Genomic DNA, 15,558 nt, shown 5'->3' with positions numbered 1-15,558 from the left:
AATTTTTATTTTACATTTATGACATCATCTAGGTGATGTCATAACTCCATTTTCCATTTCAAATTTTTTTTCCATTTACAATCTCTTTTTCTTCACTCATTTTTAATTTAATTTTTAAGCAATATTTATTCATATTTTATGTATTATATTTTATTTACTTAATTGGATAAGTTGATCAAAAATCATCTTTGAAGATGAAATGACCAAAATGCCATCCGTTTGGCTTAAGAAGCCAAAACTGTCTATACTAATCTTAAAAATTATCCTAACATTTTCTTGGTATTCTAATGCTACTTAGGGTGTCGTAACTCTTCTCTGGCATCCCAGAAATTATTTCACAGAGTTCCCCTTAGGTTTAGGGCTTCTAGTCACAAGACCAAACTTCCCACGATTACTCATTGTCGGGCACCTACCATTTAACTTGGTTGTATTTATTTCTAAAATTTTTCTAACATTTTGTTTTGTTAATATTTGAGTTAATTATGGCTCTCACTTTAGTCTAAATATTTTTCAGTTGTTCTAACTGGCCTGCATCGACACCGGTCACCCAACAAAGAGAATGTACCTAATTGTTACAAGAAGGGTGTTACAATAAATCTACTTATAAGACATTTAATAATAAAAAAACTTATGATAATAGTTATAATTTAATTAATAACAGGAAACTAATAATAATAATAATAATAATAATAATAATAATAATAATAATAATAAAACTATAATAGTTATAAATAATTAATGTTAGGAAAACTAAGATTCATAGTTATAAATTATATAAACAAAAGCCACCTTTTTATTGTCCACATAATCGTGTATTTAATTTTTTTTTAATAAAAAAATTATAGCAATGGTTATAATTTAATTAATATTAAAAAATTAAAAATCATATTTATAAATTATATAAATTAAAATTACAAATTAAAAATTAAATTAGTCTTTCGTCTAATGCAATAGAGAATATAATGTCTAATCAAGATTTTTTTTATCAAACTTGTCAAATGATATTTTAGTAATTAAGACATTAAAAGAATATGAAAAACAATATAAACAAATATCACTACGGTAATCTTGATCAGAATTTAATTATATATAATCTTATTATTTATTTTTAATTTACATTTATTTTTTATATCTATTTGCAAATTTATTAAGTTGTTCTTAAAATATTTTAAATAAGTTAAATATAAATATATTCAAAAGAATTATATAATTATATTTTTATTTAATTAAATAATATATTAATAATAATTACGCCCATGCGAGTGCAAAATTCTAATCATAATATAAACGTAAAATGCAGTTAAATTAAGGTGGACATGAGCACGATTTGACATGCTTGTTAAGAAAAATATATATTAAAGACCAAAGTTCTGGGCTCAAGCTCGATTTTGGTCTGAAAGATTTTGACATGCTTCTACAAACACCCTTCTATTCAAAGAATCAAAATTAAAATCAATTATATATATAATTTTTTAATATCTTTTATATACATTATAAAATTTTAATATAAATAATTAATATTATATATATATATATATTTATATTTCTTATTCCCTTTAACTTTTTTTAATAATTTAAAATTATAAATATATTGAATCTATTAAATTATAATTATATTTTATTAGATCTTTAATTCGTTTCGATTTGTCCTATTTTTATCCTCTATTTTCATATATTATGATCTGAAATTTTTTACAAAAATATTAAGGAATTATTTTTAGGATTTATTTTTTTTTATGCAATTTGCGTGCTTCTGATTTCAATGATTGTCGTTGTTCACGACTTTGAATTTTGTAGATGAATGAATAAGATTTGATTTATTTCAGATTAAAAAAAAATTAAATTAAATTGAATTTCAATTAAATTGAATTTCAGTTATTTTTTTAATTGCAATCAAAATCAAAATAACTTAGAAAGTTTGAATTAAATTTAATTTTTTTTTCAATTATTTTATTTAAGTTTGGTTTGTTTCATTTAAAATAACTTATATATAAAAGGTAAATTTTTAATAAATAAAAATATCTCTAATATAATTATAAAATTACTATTATTTAATTATTTATCTATTTAAATTATAATAAAACCTAAGGTAGACTACTAAAAGTAGAAGTTTATGCAAAATCAAAAAATATTAAAATTTAAAAAATTATGAATATAATAACAATAAATATTATAAATACTAAGTAAATATACAATTTGACTAATAAACATACATTATTAAATTTATATATTTACAAAAGGTTTAAAATTATAAATATTTAAATTTAATTTTAGTTATAATTTACTTATGGGAAAGTAAAAATCCTACATTTAGTGCCATTATTTTCTCATTTATTTATGAAAATAAATTAAAAAATAAAATAAAATTCAACTGGATATATGTAATAAATAACATTCGTATATGTTTATTTTAATTTTTCTATTTAGCTTTTTAATTTAATTAATTGAGGTTGTTAAAAATTATACATTATTTTTTTACAGTAATTTCTTATATAATTAATTTTAATTTATAAAGTCTCAATATGTTTTTATTTTAAATATGATATATTAACATGTAGAATTTTAGTATAACATTTCCTTTCTAAATGTGTTTACAATTAATTGCTTAAATTTATATATATATATATATATACCCACAATAGTTAAAATTTATATAATTGAAGATAATTAAAAAAATATATTATATGATATGTTATATATTAACAACTAACTTTAGAATTTAAAACTTAAATAATAATGTATAAATATCATAATAATAATTGCATAAAATTATTTCTATAATTGAAATCTGAATTGAAATCTAATCAAATTGAACAAGAATTTATGTCTAAAAAAAAGAATAAATTAAAATTAAAATATTAAAGAATCAAACTAAAATATGATTTGGGCTCCATTATTAACTACGAAATCGAAATTAAAGCCACACATCTTTATGGCTTATGATCACTTACAAAGTTCAACTAAGCATGTCCATAATATTATTAAAATTTAAAATTAAACTAAAATTGATTGTCTTTATTTGACATTCACTCAATTATATTTTTTTATCATAGTTTTTATATTTTAGGGAACCAATATCATTACTAATGGTACATATAATTAAATCATTTGGCACTAACTACATTAATATATATGAAAATTTGGAGTTATTACTCACACAAAATATAGTTTTCAAGTATAATGAAATTAGCATATTTCAAGAAAATTTCTCTTATGAAAAAAATTGATAATAGTAAAATATAGATATGAAAAATTAAAATTCTTAAAAATTAAAATAAATCCAATAATTAAAATTTAATATTAATTATTTTAATATTTTTATTAAAAAAATAGAATCGAATAATTAAAAATAATATATAAATAAAAAAATTATATATCATAAATTATTTGATGCACATGTAATGTTACATGCTTCAAAATGTACTCGCATAAATAAAAGAATTAAAATTATGTAGATGGTTGTTGTGTTATCATTTAAAGAATATTTTAGTTTTTATTCTTACTTTTAATTATTCACTTAAAATATTTTTGTTTTTAATTTTAAGTCAAATTAAAATAAGTAGTTAATTATTTAGTAAAATTATTTAAAAATAACTTTTAAATAGTTTAGGTATTTAGTTAGAAAATGACTACAAGTAATTTAATTAGTTAAAATTATCAAAAAAAATATATAATCAAGTGTTATAGCGATTAAAATAGGATAATATAGATGTTTTTAAAAATTATTAAGATAATATAGTCTTTCATTTGATTAAAAATAGTTTTAAAATAAATAGTTAAGTCATAAATAACTTTACTTATAATTTTTGACTTATTTTAAGTAAATTTTTTTTAATTTATAAGTCAAACTAAATACTAATATATATATATATATATATATATATGATTTTTTACTTAAATAGGTTTAACTGATTTATAAACCAAGCCAAATATTCACTTAATAGGAAAAAAAATTTTTTTGACTTGATTATTTACTTTCAACTTATAAGTTTAATTTAAAAATAAATAAATAATTATTTAATAAATTTATTTTAAATTAATTTTTAAATAATTTAAGTATTTAATAAAAAAAATTAAAAAATTTAATTTGTCAAAATATAACTAAAATAGAAATATCATTGAATTTTATGATTATTAAAATAAAAATAGTATTAATATTTTTTTTAAATTATTAAAATAATATAATATTTTACTTGATTAATAAATTTTTTAAAAATAAATATATAATTTTATTTTACTTTTAATTTATTTTAAATAATTTTTTAATTTATAAATTAAAATGAATATTAATCTAAATAAATATGACTAACTTGTGAGCCATATCAAGGAACCAGGCAGTGCATCTAGAATCTGCCATAGGATATGTAAACCACAATGTGGCAATGGCCCGGAGAGCGGCAAAAGCCTTTACCATTGAAACTTCAAATACAGAGCCTTCCATCTGAATCATTTCATTTCCCTTTAGCAGTTTGCCTCTGCTGCAGATGAGATGAAAACGGCGTCGTTTGGGGCGGTTAACAGAGCCGCGGCTGGAGCTGCAGGTGCGAGCTCTGGCGGTAAGACGGTAATGATTACCGGAGTGAGCAAAGGACTAGGCAGAGCCTTAGCTCTAGAACTAGCCAAGAGAGGTCACACCATCATCGGTTGCTCTCGTGCTCAGGATAAGCTCAATTCCCTCCAATCTGAACTCTCCTCCGACCATAACAACCACCACCTGCTCCTCATCGCCGACGTGGTATTTCCCCCCATTCTACATTTTCTTGATCAATTTTTAATCTTTCTTTCATTATTTTGGTTTTTAATTGTTTAATTTCAATGGCGGGCGATTGTTAGAGGTCTAATAGTAGCGTCGAAGAGCTGGCAAGAGCTGTAATAGAAAAGAAGGGTGTTCCAGATATCATAGGTGAATTTTCATATACAAAAATTTCCCTTTTCTTTTTAAATTTTAATATTTTCTTAAACAAAAAAAAAAGAAAATTCCTTTACTTGTTAATTTTGTTAAACAGTGAACAATGCGGTACCATTAACAGAAACAACAAGATATGGGAAGTTCCAGAGGAAGAGTTTGACGCTGTAATTGATACGAATGTGAAAGGAATAGCTAATGTTTTGCGTCACTTCATCCTCTAATGTTACCCAACAAGCAAGGAATTATTTTTAACTTCTCTTCTGGATGGGGAAGATCCGTTGCTGCCCTGTTAAGATGAATTTCCTAAAAATTTATTTTCTGTTGGAATTCTCTAATGTTTCCTTTTAATTGATTGTAAAATAAGTATAATAATGTGGGATTTAGCTCATTCAACAAATGCTAGTTTTTATTTGTGATGTCTGCTGGTGGAGTGTCAACGCTTATGGTAGTAGGATTTTGTGCTAAATGTTTATCCTCTGCTTTATGTTGGTTCTTCCTTTCAAGTTCACTTTCCAGATTTTCATCTGATTATATTTTAACAGGTTGCGCCTTATTGTGCATCTAAATGGGCTGTTGAGGGTTTGACCAGATCAGTTGCAAAAGAGTTGCCTGATGGGATGGCAGTTATTGCACTTAATCCGGGAGTGATACACACTGAAATGCTCCAGTCATGCTTTGGCACTTCAGCTTCAATTTACCAGGAACCCGATGCATGGTAATTAGTTTTCCTTCAATTAAATTATCTATATGCTTACTTATATATTTTTTTAAAAATTGTCTGCACATTGTTCCCATTTTAACAGTCTGTGCATGTAATTATGTTACTTCCATTGAAGAAAAACTTGCAAATGATCATTGAATTGAGCTGTTGCTCCTGTAAAAACACGAGTATAAATCTTATCCTGTGTATAAACTTTTACTGAAAATTACAGTTTGCAGAACTTATTTGTTACATGTCCTTTGTTAGTGTCTACTTTGTTTCTCAAAATCTTCTTGAACCAGAAACTCCCAGAGATAGAGCAATTATATCACCATAGGAAATGGAGCTAAGTTGCAATGTTAACATGTGAAGTCAGAGACATGATGAAATTGTTTATGGATCTGCTCATTGTGTGTTAAATGCCAAGAAGCTTGTCTTAGTTATGAAGTAATGTAACCCTCCAAACTTGAGGCAAAGCCTTGATGCCTCACTCTCAATTTATTTTTGTTTCTTTATAAATATGATAGGCAATGAACTTCATTGACATGGGGAAAAAAAAATGAAATGGACGTAATAATTTGTAGATTTAATTTATATAATTTCTCTCTCATTCATATTCTACACAGAAGAACCTTCTTATCCTCTTACCACTATTTTATACCAATAAGTTACCACTATTTTATACCAATAAGTCTCATGCTGCTGTTGGCCAATTTATACGACATGGCTTCCATGTGCAGACAGGTCTCTTTGTGAGTTGTGACGCATGTATATCAGGTCTAGTAACCAACTTGTGCAGTTGTGCCACCAACTTAGGTTTATACTATATGTATATTTCACTGACTTTGTGTTGATATTGCTTGTTAAGTTATATTAAATAACTTCTACTCCATTTCTAATTGTGAAAATCCTGGAGGCTTTTCTAATTTTCACTTAACCTGTTGCTCATGAATCATCAGGGCCTCAAAGGCAGCTACAATGATACTCAATCTAACAGGAGCTGATAATGGTGCATCTCTTACAGTGTGATGAAATTTTCTGAGGCTGTAATGATGCTCAAAGAGAAGCATATGGTAGCACGCCTCTCACTGTGACGAGTTCATCATCACCATTTGGGCATTTATTCATTATGAACAGTATCACGCCTTTCAAACAAAAAAATTCTTCACCAGTCAATACTAAAATTGAATTACCACGAATTCCATATTTTTTACTGAAAATAGTCTTTAGGTAGAGGAGGAACTTACTATGTTCATTGATTATATGCACTGGTTGGCTGAGGCAAAGGAATGTGGCGTCTAACCTTTAAGGTCTGATGGTTGTGATATATGGATTGAGCTTTAGATCATGAAATTACCTATAATCAATGAGCTGTTGGGGGTATGTCATTAATCTTTTTATCATGAAATTAACTATAATTGTTCATGCAGTGAAAATGTATTGCTATCCAACCATTTTACTTGTCATGAGCATGCTACAAATTGGATTTCTCTTTCTTGTTAAATTTGTATGTTAATTTCTTCTCAGTTTTAGTATTTGTCAATGTATATTGAAGATAATAAATATCTGGCATTATTCTGCTGGAGTAATGGTGCACTCTTATGATAAATTATAATACGGCAAACGGTTTCCAAGCTTTCTTGCCACCATTATATTTGCACAAAACCATGGATGGCCTGGAAAAGTAAGATGCTGGGGAGATGAATATACTTCTAGGAAGCTTGTATAAAAGCAAAACTGCCTGATAAATATCTCCTGTATTAGCAAAAATTCTATTTATTTAAAATATTATATATAAACATTTATAAATATTACTATAACAAATATATATTTTATATTTAATTAATTAATTATATAAATAGATTTGAATAATCAGTAGTTAATATATAAACAGATTTGAATAATCAGAAGTTTCAATTTGATTTTTTTATTTTTTGTGAGAGACTCAAGTATGGATAATAATATTTTATTAATGGAGCTTGATAGTTAAGGATGGCAACGGGTCAGGTTTTTGTGGGTACTCGATCCAACCGAATCCTAATAGAACAGGTTTGGATAGTATATAATCGAGTTTGGAATGAGTTCGGGTTTTATATGTTGAGTATCAGTTATCTGAATCCGTTTATATAAATATTTAATTAAATGTAAAATATATATTTTTTTAGTAGTATTTATAAATTTTTATATATTTTATTTTATATAAAATAAATTTGAAAATTTTATGAAATTATTAAAATTTTAAAATATAAATTATTAATACAAATAATATTTTATAAAGATTATTACTTAAATATATAAAATTAAACGAGTTCAGGTATTTTTCGAATAACAACAATTGAGTCGGGAACGGGTTCGGATTTTGAGAATATTAATCGAATTCGGATTCGGGTAGGATGATTTTCGTAGGTACCCTGTCCGTTGCCATCCCAATTGATAGTGAAGCATATTATTCTGTTGACGTTTATAGTTTAATGTCTTCTGTAGGGTTACAGAGATAACAAGTTCCCAAAATGGGCAATATAAAAGATTTTTCTGATAATTCAAAATCAAAAAAGATATTTCCTATTCAGAAGTATTATATTCTATCTAAATATAATATTTTAATTATTTATGTTTATATTTTTTTTCTCTTGTAAGAGTATTATATTGTCAAATTTTATTTAAAAAAACAAAGATTTTACTTTAATAATTATTAATTATTTTAGTTTAAAATAATTAATAATTAAATATCTTATATTTAAAATTGTCAAATTTTATTTAAAAAAAAAAGATTTTACTTTAATAATTATTAATTATTTTAGTTTAAAATAATTTTATAATTAAATATCTTATATTTAACCACATAACTTTAAGCAATTTCTTCTACTTATCCCATCGTCGATTCAAACCACAAAGAGAAGACGCACTACATTTGAAACTAATGAATTTTATTTAATAAATAAGAAATAGATGATTGACACGGTTTATCTATTTCTTATTTATTAAATAATATTCTTGGCATCAACGTACATGACACATTTGAAACTAATGAATATGGCTTTATATTTTTATAGAGATAAATTTTTATTTTTTCATGTTTATAAAGAATTGAACTGATGATTTTATATAAAAAAAAATAAATATTTTAAGAATGCATAATAATTCTTCGATCAATTTTGTTTTACATTTACTTTTAAAAAAAAAAAAAAAACAAATGTAAATTTACAAAAAAAAAATATCAAAAGGGAAAAAAATGAATAATGCATTTCTTTTAATTTATCAATTTTAAACTTACATATTAACGTTAATATTGATAATTCTGTCAAATTTAATATATATTTTCAGAAGAAAATTAATAAAAATATATTAATTATGTTTATCAAAATTTAATTAAAGTTGCTTGTAGACTTGCTTTTTATTATTTAAAAAAAAAACATAGAGAGGTTTTTATTATTGGCATTTTTAAGCTGTAAAAGAAAGAAACGGAATATTGAAGGGGATTGACTTTGACTGATTCAGTATACAGAACATAAAGCTTCCTTCCTAGCTAAGGCCATTCTCTCTACTCCTCTGAAAGCCGATCAAAGAATTGGTATCACCATTCCTTTGATCCACAGCGGATGGCAGAAGCTGATTCCAAACCTATCAGCATCTTAGTCTTCGTGATGATGGACGGTGATCCATACAGGTTGATTTCAGCGAATTCTAATGATACCATAAAATCTGTCCATTACCAAATTCGAGAGGTTTTCGGAATTCCGCTTACCCTACAGAAAATATATTACTTTGGGAAGAGGCTAGAGTGGTGCCAGACACTTAAGGAGTGCTCAATTAAAAACTATGCTTGTCTCCAGGTAGTGCTCCGAAAGGATGGTGTAACTCGCCAGAATTCTTCTGAGGCTTTAAATTTGGTTTCACAGATACATGCTATGTGCCAGAGGAAATCGGTCGCCTTTGATTATGGATGCATAAGCAACAAAATAAGAGACCTTTTCTCCATTTTGAGGCAGCAGACGACGTTTCTTCTAGTTACTCTCCCTTCGTCTTTTGTTACGCTTTATGAAAATATCGAAGAGATTGGTGATGCGGTAATCAGATTTTTCTTGGATTCATTATTGAAGATGATGTTAGCAAAAGGTTGGCTTGATAAATGTGCATCTATACTTACACGATTATGCGTCTCTCTTCTGTCGTATCATGGTGATGGTAACCACCTGTATCTCTTATGCCGCACTCATCTAACAGAGTTGTTTGAAAAAGGTAATTATAAAATCAATTTCGAGTATCTTGAAGACCCAATAACAAGTATTCTTTTCATTTTTAGAGAATTGGCAGAAAGCTTGCCTAGAGATTTGGATCGCAGGGCCACTCCATCCTCAGGCGTCATTGATGTTCGTCACTTTAAGGCATTTTCACTCGTTTTATGTAATACCATTCATTTGCGAGTGGATTCCGCTTTACAATACTATCTGCGTTTTGAACCTACATTTTCTGACTTGCTTTCAAAGACGGAAGCGTACCTTGCTCATTTTGAAAATTTCTCGTACATGGAATCTGCTTATTGTGGATATTCTCAATATCTTACCATTCTGAAGGCATTGCATGTGATATCTAAACTTTGCAAGAGTGGTGAAGAACGCTTTTGGAATGTATTAAGAAACAAAAGGCGTTCACTGTTAGAACTAATAGCTAAATGCACTGATAGAACCAATGATCACTTGTGGCTACTCGAGCGAAAGGATGTGATGGATAGTAAATATAGGATGCATTTAGCCATGATGATGATGACTGAGATAAGAATACATGATGTGGAGTTATATGAGATGCTCGTTTGGTCTGAAAAACTGGACGCCAATCTGTATATGGCATTCAAAAATCAGCAAATTACAAATCGTGAAGTACAACAGTATTGGTTACGCCAGTTATGTGGAGCTATATTCAATCCTCAAAAGTCCCTTTTTCTGGCGTGCCCAAATGATCCTAAGAGGTTCTATCCTAATCCTGGTAAGCTTTCACTGCCTAAATTATTTGATTGACATTAACAAGTCAATGTTTGTTGCTTCCCTCTCAAGTCTTGACATAATAAATTTACTAATCTCTTGCAATATTTTGTATATAATTTCAGAATATGATTCAAACATTAATTCTGTAACTTGCAAACAATTTGATTTTAGAAGTTGGTTTGTGCTATGATAATTGTGTATATATAGTATCTTGGTTCACAACATCAAGAAGTGTGTGTGTGTGTATATTAAATAGCCATAAATTGGGAATGTATGTAGTATTTATTTATTTTTTTTTTTACATACGCAGCAATTGAGCCCAAAACCTTAGACCTCGAGTGCTTTAAATTCGTTGGGAAGTTGGTTGCGATAGCTTTAATGTCTAAAATACAAATTGGTGTTGCCTTTGCCCATGTGTTTCTTATGCAACTGGCCGGAAGGAGGAAAATTTCACTAGAAGCTGTAAGGGATCTAGATCCCTCCTTGCATAGTTGGTGCAAGGAGATCATAGATGGTGAGGTCATTGACTCTGAAGTTCTAGAATTCCCTGAAGCTTTGTTGGGGTGCCAATGGAGCACAGAACTGAGCTATGTGAATAGCAAAAGTAGCAGGGAGGCTTATGTTGATCATCTAATTCAACACCGTTTTGTCGCATCTATCTCTGAGCAAGTATCATTTTTCATGCAAGGATTTGATAGTGTTTTTGGTACATCAATCGGCAAGTTGTTGTCTGTTAAAGGACTGGAGCTTGAAGACCTTAATGAGTCGCTGTGCGGATACGTAATTACTACAACTTTACAGCTCGACAATAAAAGTAATCCCCTGATGTCTCGGTTCCCAAAGGTATTTGGAATACGAAGTGCATAAGTTTTGAATCATGATTTTTAATTTGACTTGGATTGGAGCTTGAACTTAAAACTTTATAGTCGTAAAGATGATTTAATAGCACTGAATTAGAGCTCATCCGTTTTGAAGCATGATTACTAATTCACTTTCCTAATTAAATGCAGGCATGGCAATTTCCGAAAATACATGATGCAAAATTATATGAGATGCTCATTGTTTGGTCAAAAAATCTGAGCAAGAATCTGTATATGCAATTCAAAAATCAGCAAGTTACAGATCCTGGAGTACTGCAGCATTGGTTATGCAAGTTATGTGGAGCTATATTCAATCCACAAAACCCCCTTTTCCTAGCGTGCCCAAATGATCCTAATAGGTTTTATCCTAATCATTGTACGCTTGCACTGCCTTTGATTACTTAACTGACATTTATTTGTTACTGTTTGTTTCTACCTTCTCAATCTTGACATAATCAATTCACTAATCTGTTGTAATGCTTTGTTATATAATTTTGGATTATGATTCAAACATTAAATCTGGAACTTGCAAGCAATTTGATTTCAAAAGTTGGTTTGAGCTGTGATCACTATGTATATATATTAGTATCCCGGTTCATGACATCAAGAATAGCGTATGTACGTAGTATTTATTTATTTTTTATTTAAATACACAGCAATTGAGCTCGAACCCTTCCACTTCGATTGCTTGGAATTTGTTGGGAAGTTGGTTGCATTAGCTTTGATGTACGAAGTACAAGTGGGTGTTGCCTTCGCCCATTTGTTTCTTTTGCAACTGGCTGGAAGAAGGAAAATTTCACTAGAAGATGTAAAAGAGGTAGATCCTTACTTATATAGTTGGTGCAACAAGTTCATAGATGCTGAGCTCATTGACTCTGAAGTTCTAGAATTCGCTGAAGCTGAATTGGGGTGCCAATGGAGCACAGAACTAAGCCACGTGAATAGCAAACGTAGCAGGGAGTTTTATGTTGATCGTCTAATTCAACATCGCTTTGTCAAATCTATTTCTAATCAGCTATTATTTTTCAGAAAAGGATTTGATAATGTTTTTGGTACATCAATCGACCAGTTGTTCTCTTTTAACGGACGGGGTCTTAAAGACTTTAATGAGTCACTATGCGGATGCACAATTAGTGGAACTTCACAACTCAACAAGAGAAAATTTTTGAACAATGACTGCAATAAAAGTGATACCCTGATGCATCGGTTCCAAAAGGTATGTGGAATAGGAAGTCCATAATTTCTGAAGCATGATTTTTCCTTTTAGTTTATTTGAATTCAATCGGTGATTGAACTTAGACTTCACAATTGTGGAGATTACTCTAAAACTATTAAGCTAAAGCTCATTGGCATTGAACCATGATTACTAATTCACTTTCCTAGTAAAACGCATACATGCTGTGAATTTTCTAAAATCAACTCATAGAAGCAATTTTACTTGGCAGGTAAGAAGACAGGGTCGCAATATTACAAATTGGCGGAGGGGTGTGCGACTGGGGAGCGGGTCATTTGGATCAGTCTATGAAGGATTTGCGACTGATGGATTCTTCTTTGCTGTGAAGGAACTTCTATTGCCAGATGGAGGGATTATTGACCTACTTGAGAAAGAGGTTGATTTATTATGTCAGCTCACCCATCCAAATATAGTTAAATACTTTGGCACAAGTAAGGATGAATCGAAGCTCTATGTTTTCCTCGAGCTTGTAAGTAAGGGCTCCCTTGAAAAGGTTTATAAAGAATTTCCGCTGCAGGATTCCCATGTGTCTGTGTACACGAAACAGATATTGAAAGGCTTGAATTATCTCCATGAGCGAAATGTTGTTCACAGGGACATCAAATGTGCCAATGTATTGGTGGATGAAAATGGATGTGTGAAAATCGCAGATTTTGGATTAGCAAAAGTAACCAACTTAAATGCAATCATTAAGTCCTGCAAAGGGACTGCATGCTGGATGGCTCCTGAGGTTTTTAATAGCAAGATAGCAGGAGGGTATGGGTTTCAAGCTGATATATGGAGCGTTGGGTGCACTGTATTGGAGATGTTAACCGGAAAACCTCCATACTCTGATTTGGGTTTGGAAAAAGGTCAATTAATTTATCGGATTGGAAAAGGCCACCGACCTTCTCTTCCTGATTCTCTGTCAGATGATTCGCGAGACTTTATCCAGCAATGCCTACAAGTTAATCCAAAGGATCGTCCCACTGCTGCTGAGCTTTTAGAACATCCATTTGTAAATAAATAGGTGAATGCTTGCAGGCTGCAGCGACTCTCGTTCTTGACAAATTTGTATTAATTTCAGCTTAAATTGTGGCAGCTGAAACGTGATCAGCTGTGAGGAAATTTTTTTTTCCAAGTTCTTTTATTAATATAGAAATCCTGGATTTCTAGGTCAGTTCTTTTTTTCTGTTTCATTTGTTCAATTGAGACTCAACTATGGAGACAGACTCTTCTAAATCAGCTCTTGTTATCAAACTTTTGCAAACTTGCATATTTTGTACTGGATCATAAATCCAAAGGGAGCAACATGCATAATTTACTAAACAAATCATGTTATTGAAGAATGTTTTTGTTTATTATTTTAAGTTTGCTTATTTAATTTGTATAACTAATCTATCTATGTATATATAATAATATAATATAATAAAGCTAGTCTCAAAATAAATTTCACCAAAAAGTGATAAATTACACTCCATTAATTTTTTTTCATATTTTTTCATTTTACCTTTATTCTCCTAATAGTTTTAAAATATAATTAGATGATAAATGTGACACCCCTTACCGGTCTACAGTGTAGCCGAGTAAGATATGCCACACAGTGTACCAGAGCACCATATTTTATTTAAATTATTTTTATCCTTCCTTAATTTATTTCTTTATGGTGATGAAATGCAATTTATGAAATTTGACTCATTTAAGTCATTCATTGAAATTATAAATTTATTTGAGGTTTCGAAAATTTTATAGAAAATCCGGCAGAGTACCAGTTAAAAATGAATAAAACAGTTTTTCGGAACCTGTGAAAAACACTTCTAATACATTTCCCATCATTCTCAAACTTCATTATTTCAATATAATCTCAATATTTCTCAAAACTTCTTCTATTTGACATTCATTCATTTCACATGTTAATTATGTATAAATCATAAATAAATACTAAATTTTCATTTATAAACACAAATTACAAATATTTGCATTAATACCAAAATATATTACATGAGTTTTAACTATACATGATAAAATAAAAGTTTAATTACAAAATACAAACAGTACAAAATATTAAAATAGGACCTAGTGTTCTACCAATGCACTGAAGTCTGTGAGGTGACACGGATACTATGCGTAATCAGGGACACTCACCCACGTGGTCTACTGGGCTCTCTGTCGCCTCCTAACCTATGCGTGGCAAAAAGTAATGCGCTAAATAATGATGCTTAATAGTGCCAATAATAAAATAAAAAGAACTAAAAGAAAATAAATATGCAGTGTATGGGTTAATTTCTCATGCAAATAAATTATTGGTAATTATTTGTAGTATTATTTATTTGATACTTGTTATATCTATTATTTCATTAAATTTATCAACTTCCATTTTTGATTGCCCAAGTAACCTATACCGATAATCGATCGATAAACGTAACCGCACTGGGTACCAAGTACCTTGGGCTGTCACACCATCGGTCATAATGTGTCTCCCGGTGTGCAACAAAACAACTAATAAGCTGTAATAAACATTGGGCACAAGGCCAAGTATCACACTGATATCAGAATAGCTAAAAGCCATAAAATCACAGAATGGTATAATGCCATATGTAGTACTGCTAACTGAACTCTATTGGCATGCCAACCTATCCAAACTAATCTTACTAGGTATATTAGGGTACATTACAAAGTTATTGATTGAATTTTCATGTTTTACATGTAAGGTTACTATTTATTTTACTATATAGGTCAAATTATTGACTTTCCAATGCATAATAGCTACATGAGTCCTAATCACATAAATTTACCACATTTTAGTTCCCAAAAGTGTTGGCATTAGTTACCAATCCATACTTCTAACCAACGGGGAATAAATCAAAATTTCAGTTTTTGGGTGCTAGAGTTCA

At 29.0% G+C, this 15,558-nt stretch overlaps 1 protein-coding gene and 1 pseudogene across 1 annotated transcript; both read left to right on the top strand.

Annotated features, from left to right (window-relative positions):
- Positions 1-4,330: 4,330 nt before the first annotated feature.
- On the top strand, positions 4,331-5,130 carry LOC131182014 (NADPH-dependent pterin aldehyde reductase-like; annotated as a pseudogene).
- Positions 5,131-9,041: 3,911 nt separating this feature from the next.
- LOC110663784 (E3 ubiquitin-protein ligase UPL5-like) lies at positions 9,042-13,909 on the top strand. Its single transcript, XM_058150632.1, has 5 exons — positions 9,042-10,592; positions 10,902-11,434; positions 11,602-11,827; positions 12,078-12,667; positions 12,897-13,909. The coding sequence occupies exons 1-5, from the start codon at positions 9,209-9,211 to the stop codon at positions 13,692-13,694; spliced, it is 3,531 nt and encodes a 1,176-aa protein (XP_058006615.1). The 5' UTR covers positions 9,042-9,208; the 3' UTR covers positions 13,695-13,909.
- The last annotated feature ends 1,649 nt before the right edge of the window (positions 13,910-15,558 follow it).

The sequence above is a fragment of the Hevea brasiliensis genome, chromosome 8 (assembly GCF_030052815.1).
Source record: "Hevea brasiliensis isolate MT/VB/25A 57/8 chromosome 8, ASM3005281v1, whole genome shotgun sequence".
NCBI classification, from domain to species: Eukaryota; Viridiplantae; Streptophyta; class Magnoliopsida; order Malpighiales; family Euphorbiaceae; genus Hevea; species Hevea brasiliensis.
Note: the sequence above shows the minus strand (reverse complement) of the source record. Positions and strands in the feature narration are given on the sequence as shown.

Excerpts from the sequence above, each read along its gene's own strand:
- LOC110663784 (XM_058150632.1), top strand. The coding sequence starts at position 9,209 with ATGGCAGAAGCTGATTCCAAACCTATCAGCATCTTAGTCTTCGTGATG. Across the intron at positions 11,435-11,601 it reads TGATGTCTCGGTTCCCAAAG|GCATGGCAATTTCCGAAAAT; the intron begins GTATTTGGAATA and ends AATTAAATGCAG. Across the intron at positions 11,828-12,077 it reads TAGGTTTTATCCTAATCATT|TATTTATTTATTTTTTATTT; the intron begins GTACGCTTGCAC and ends GTATGTACGTAG.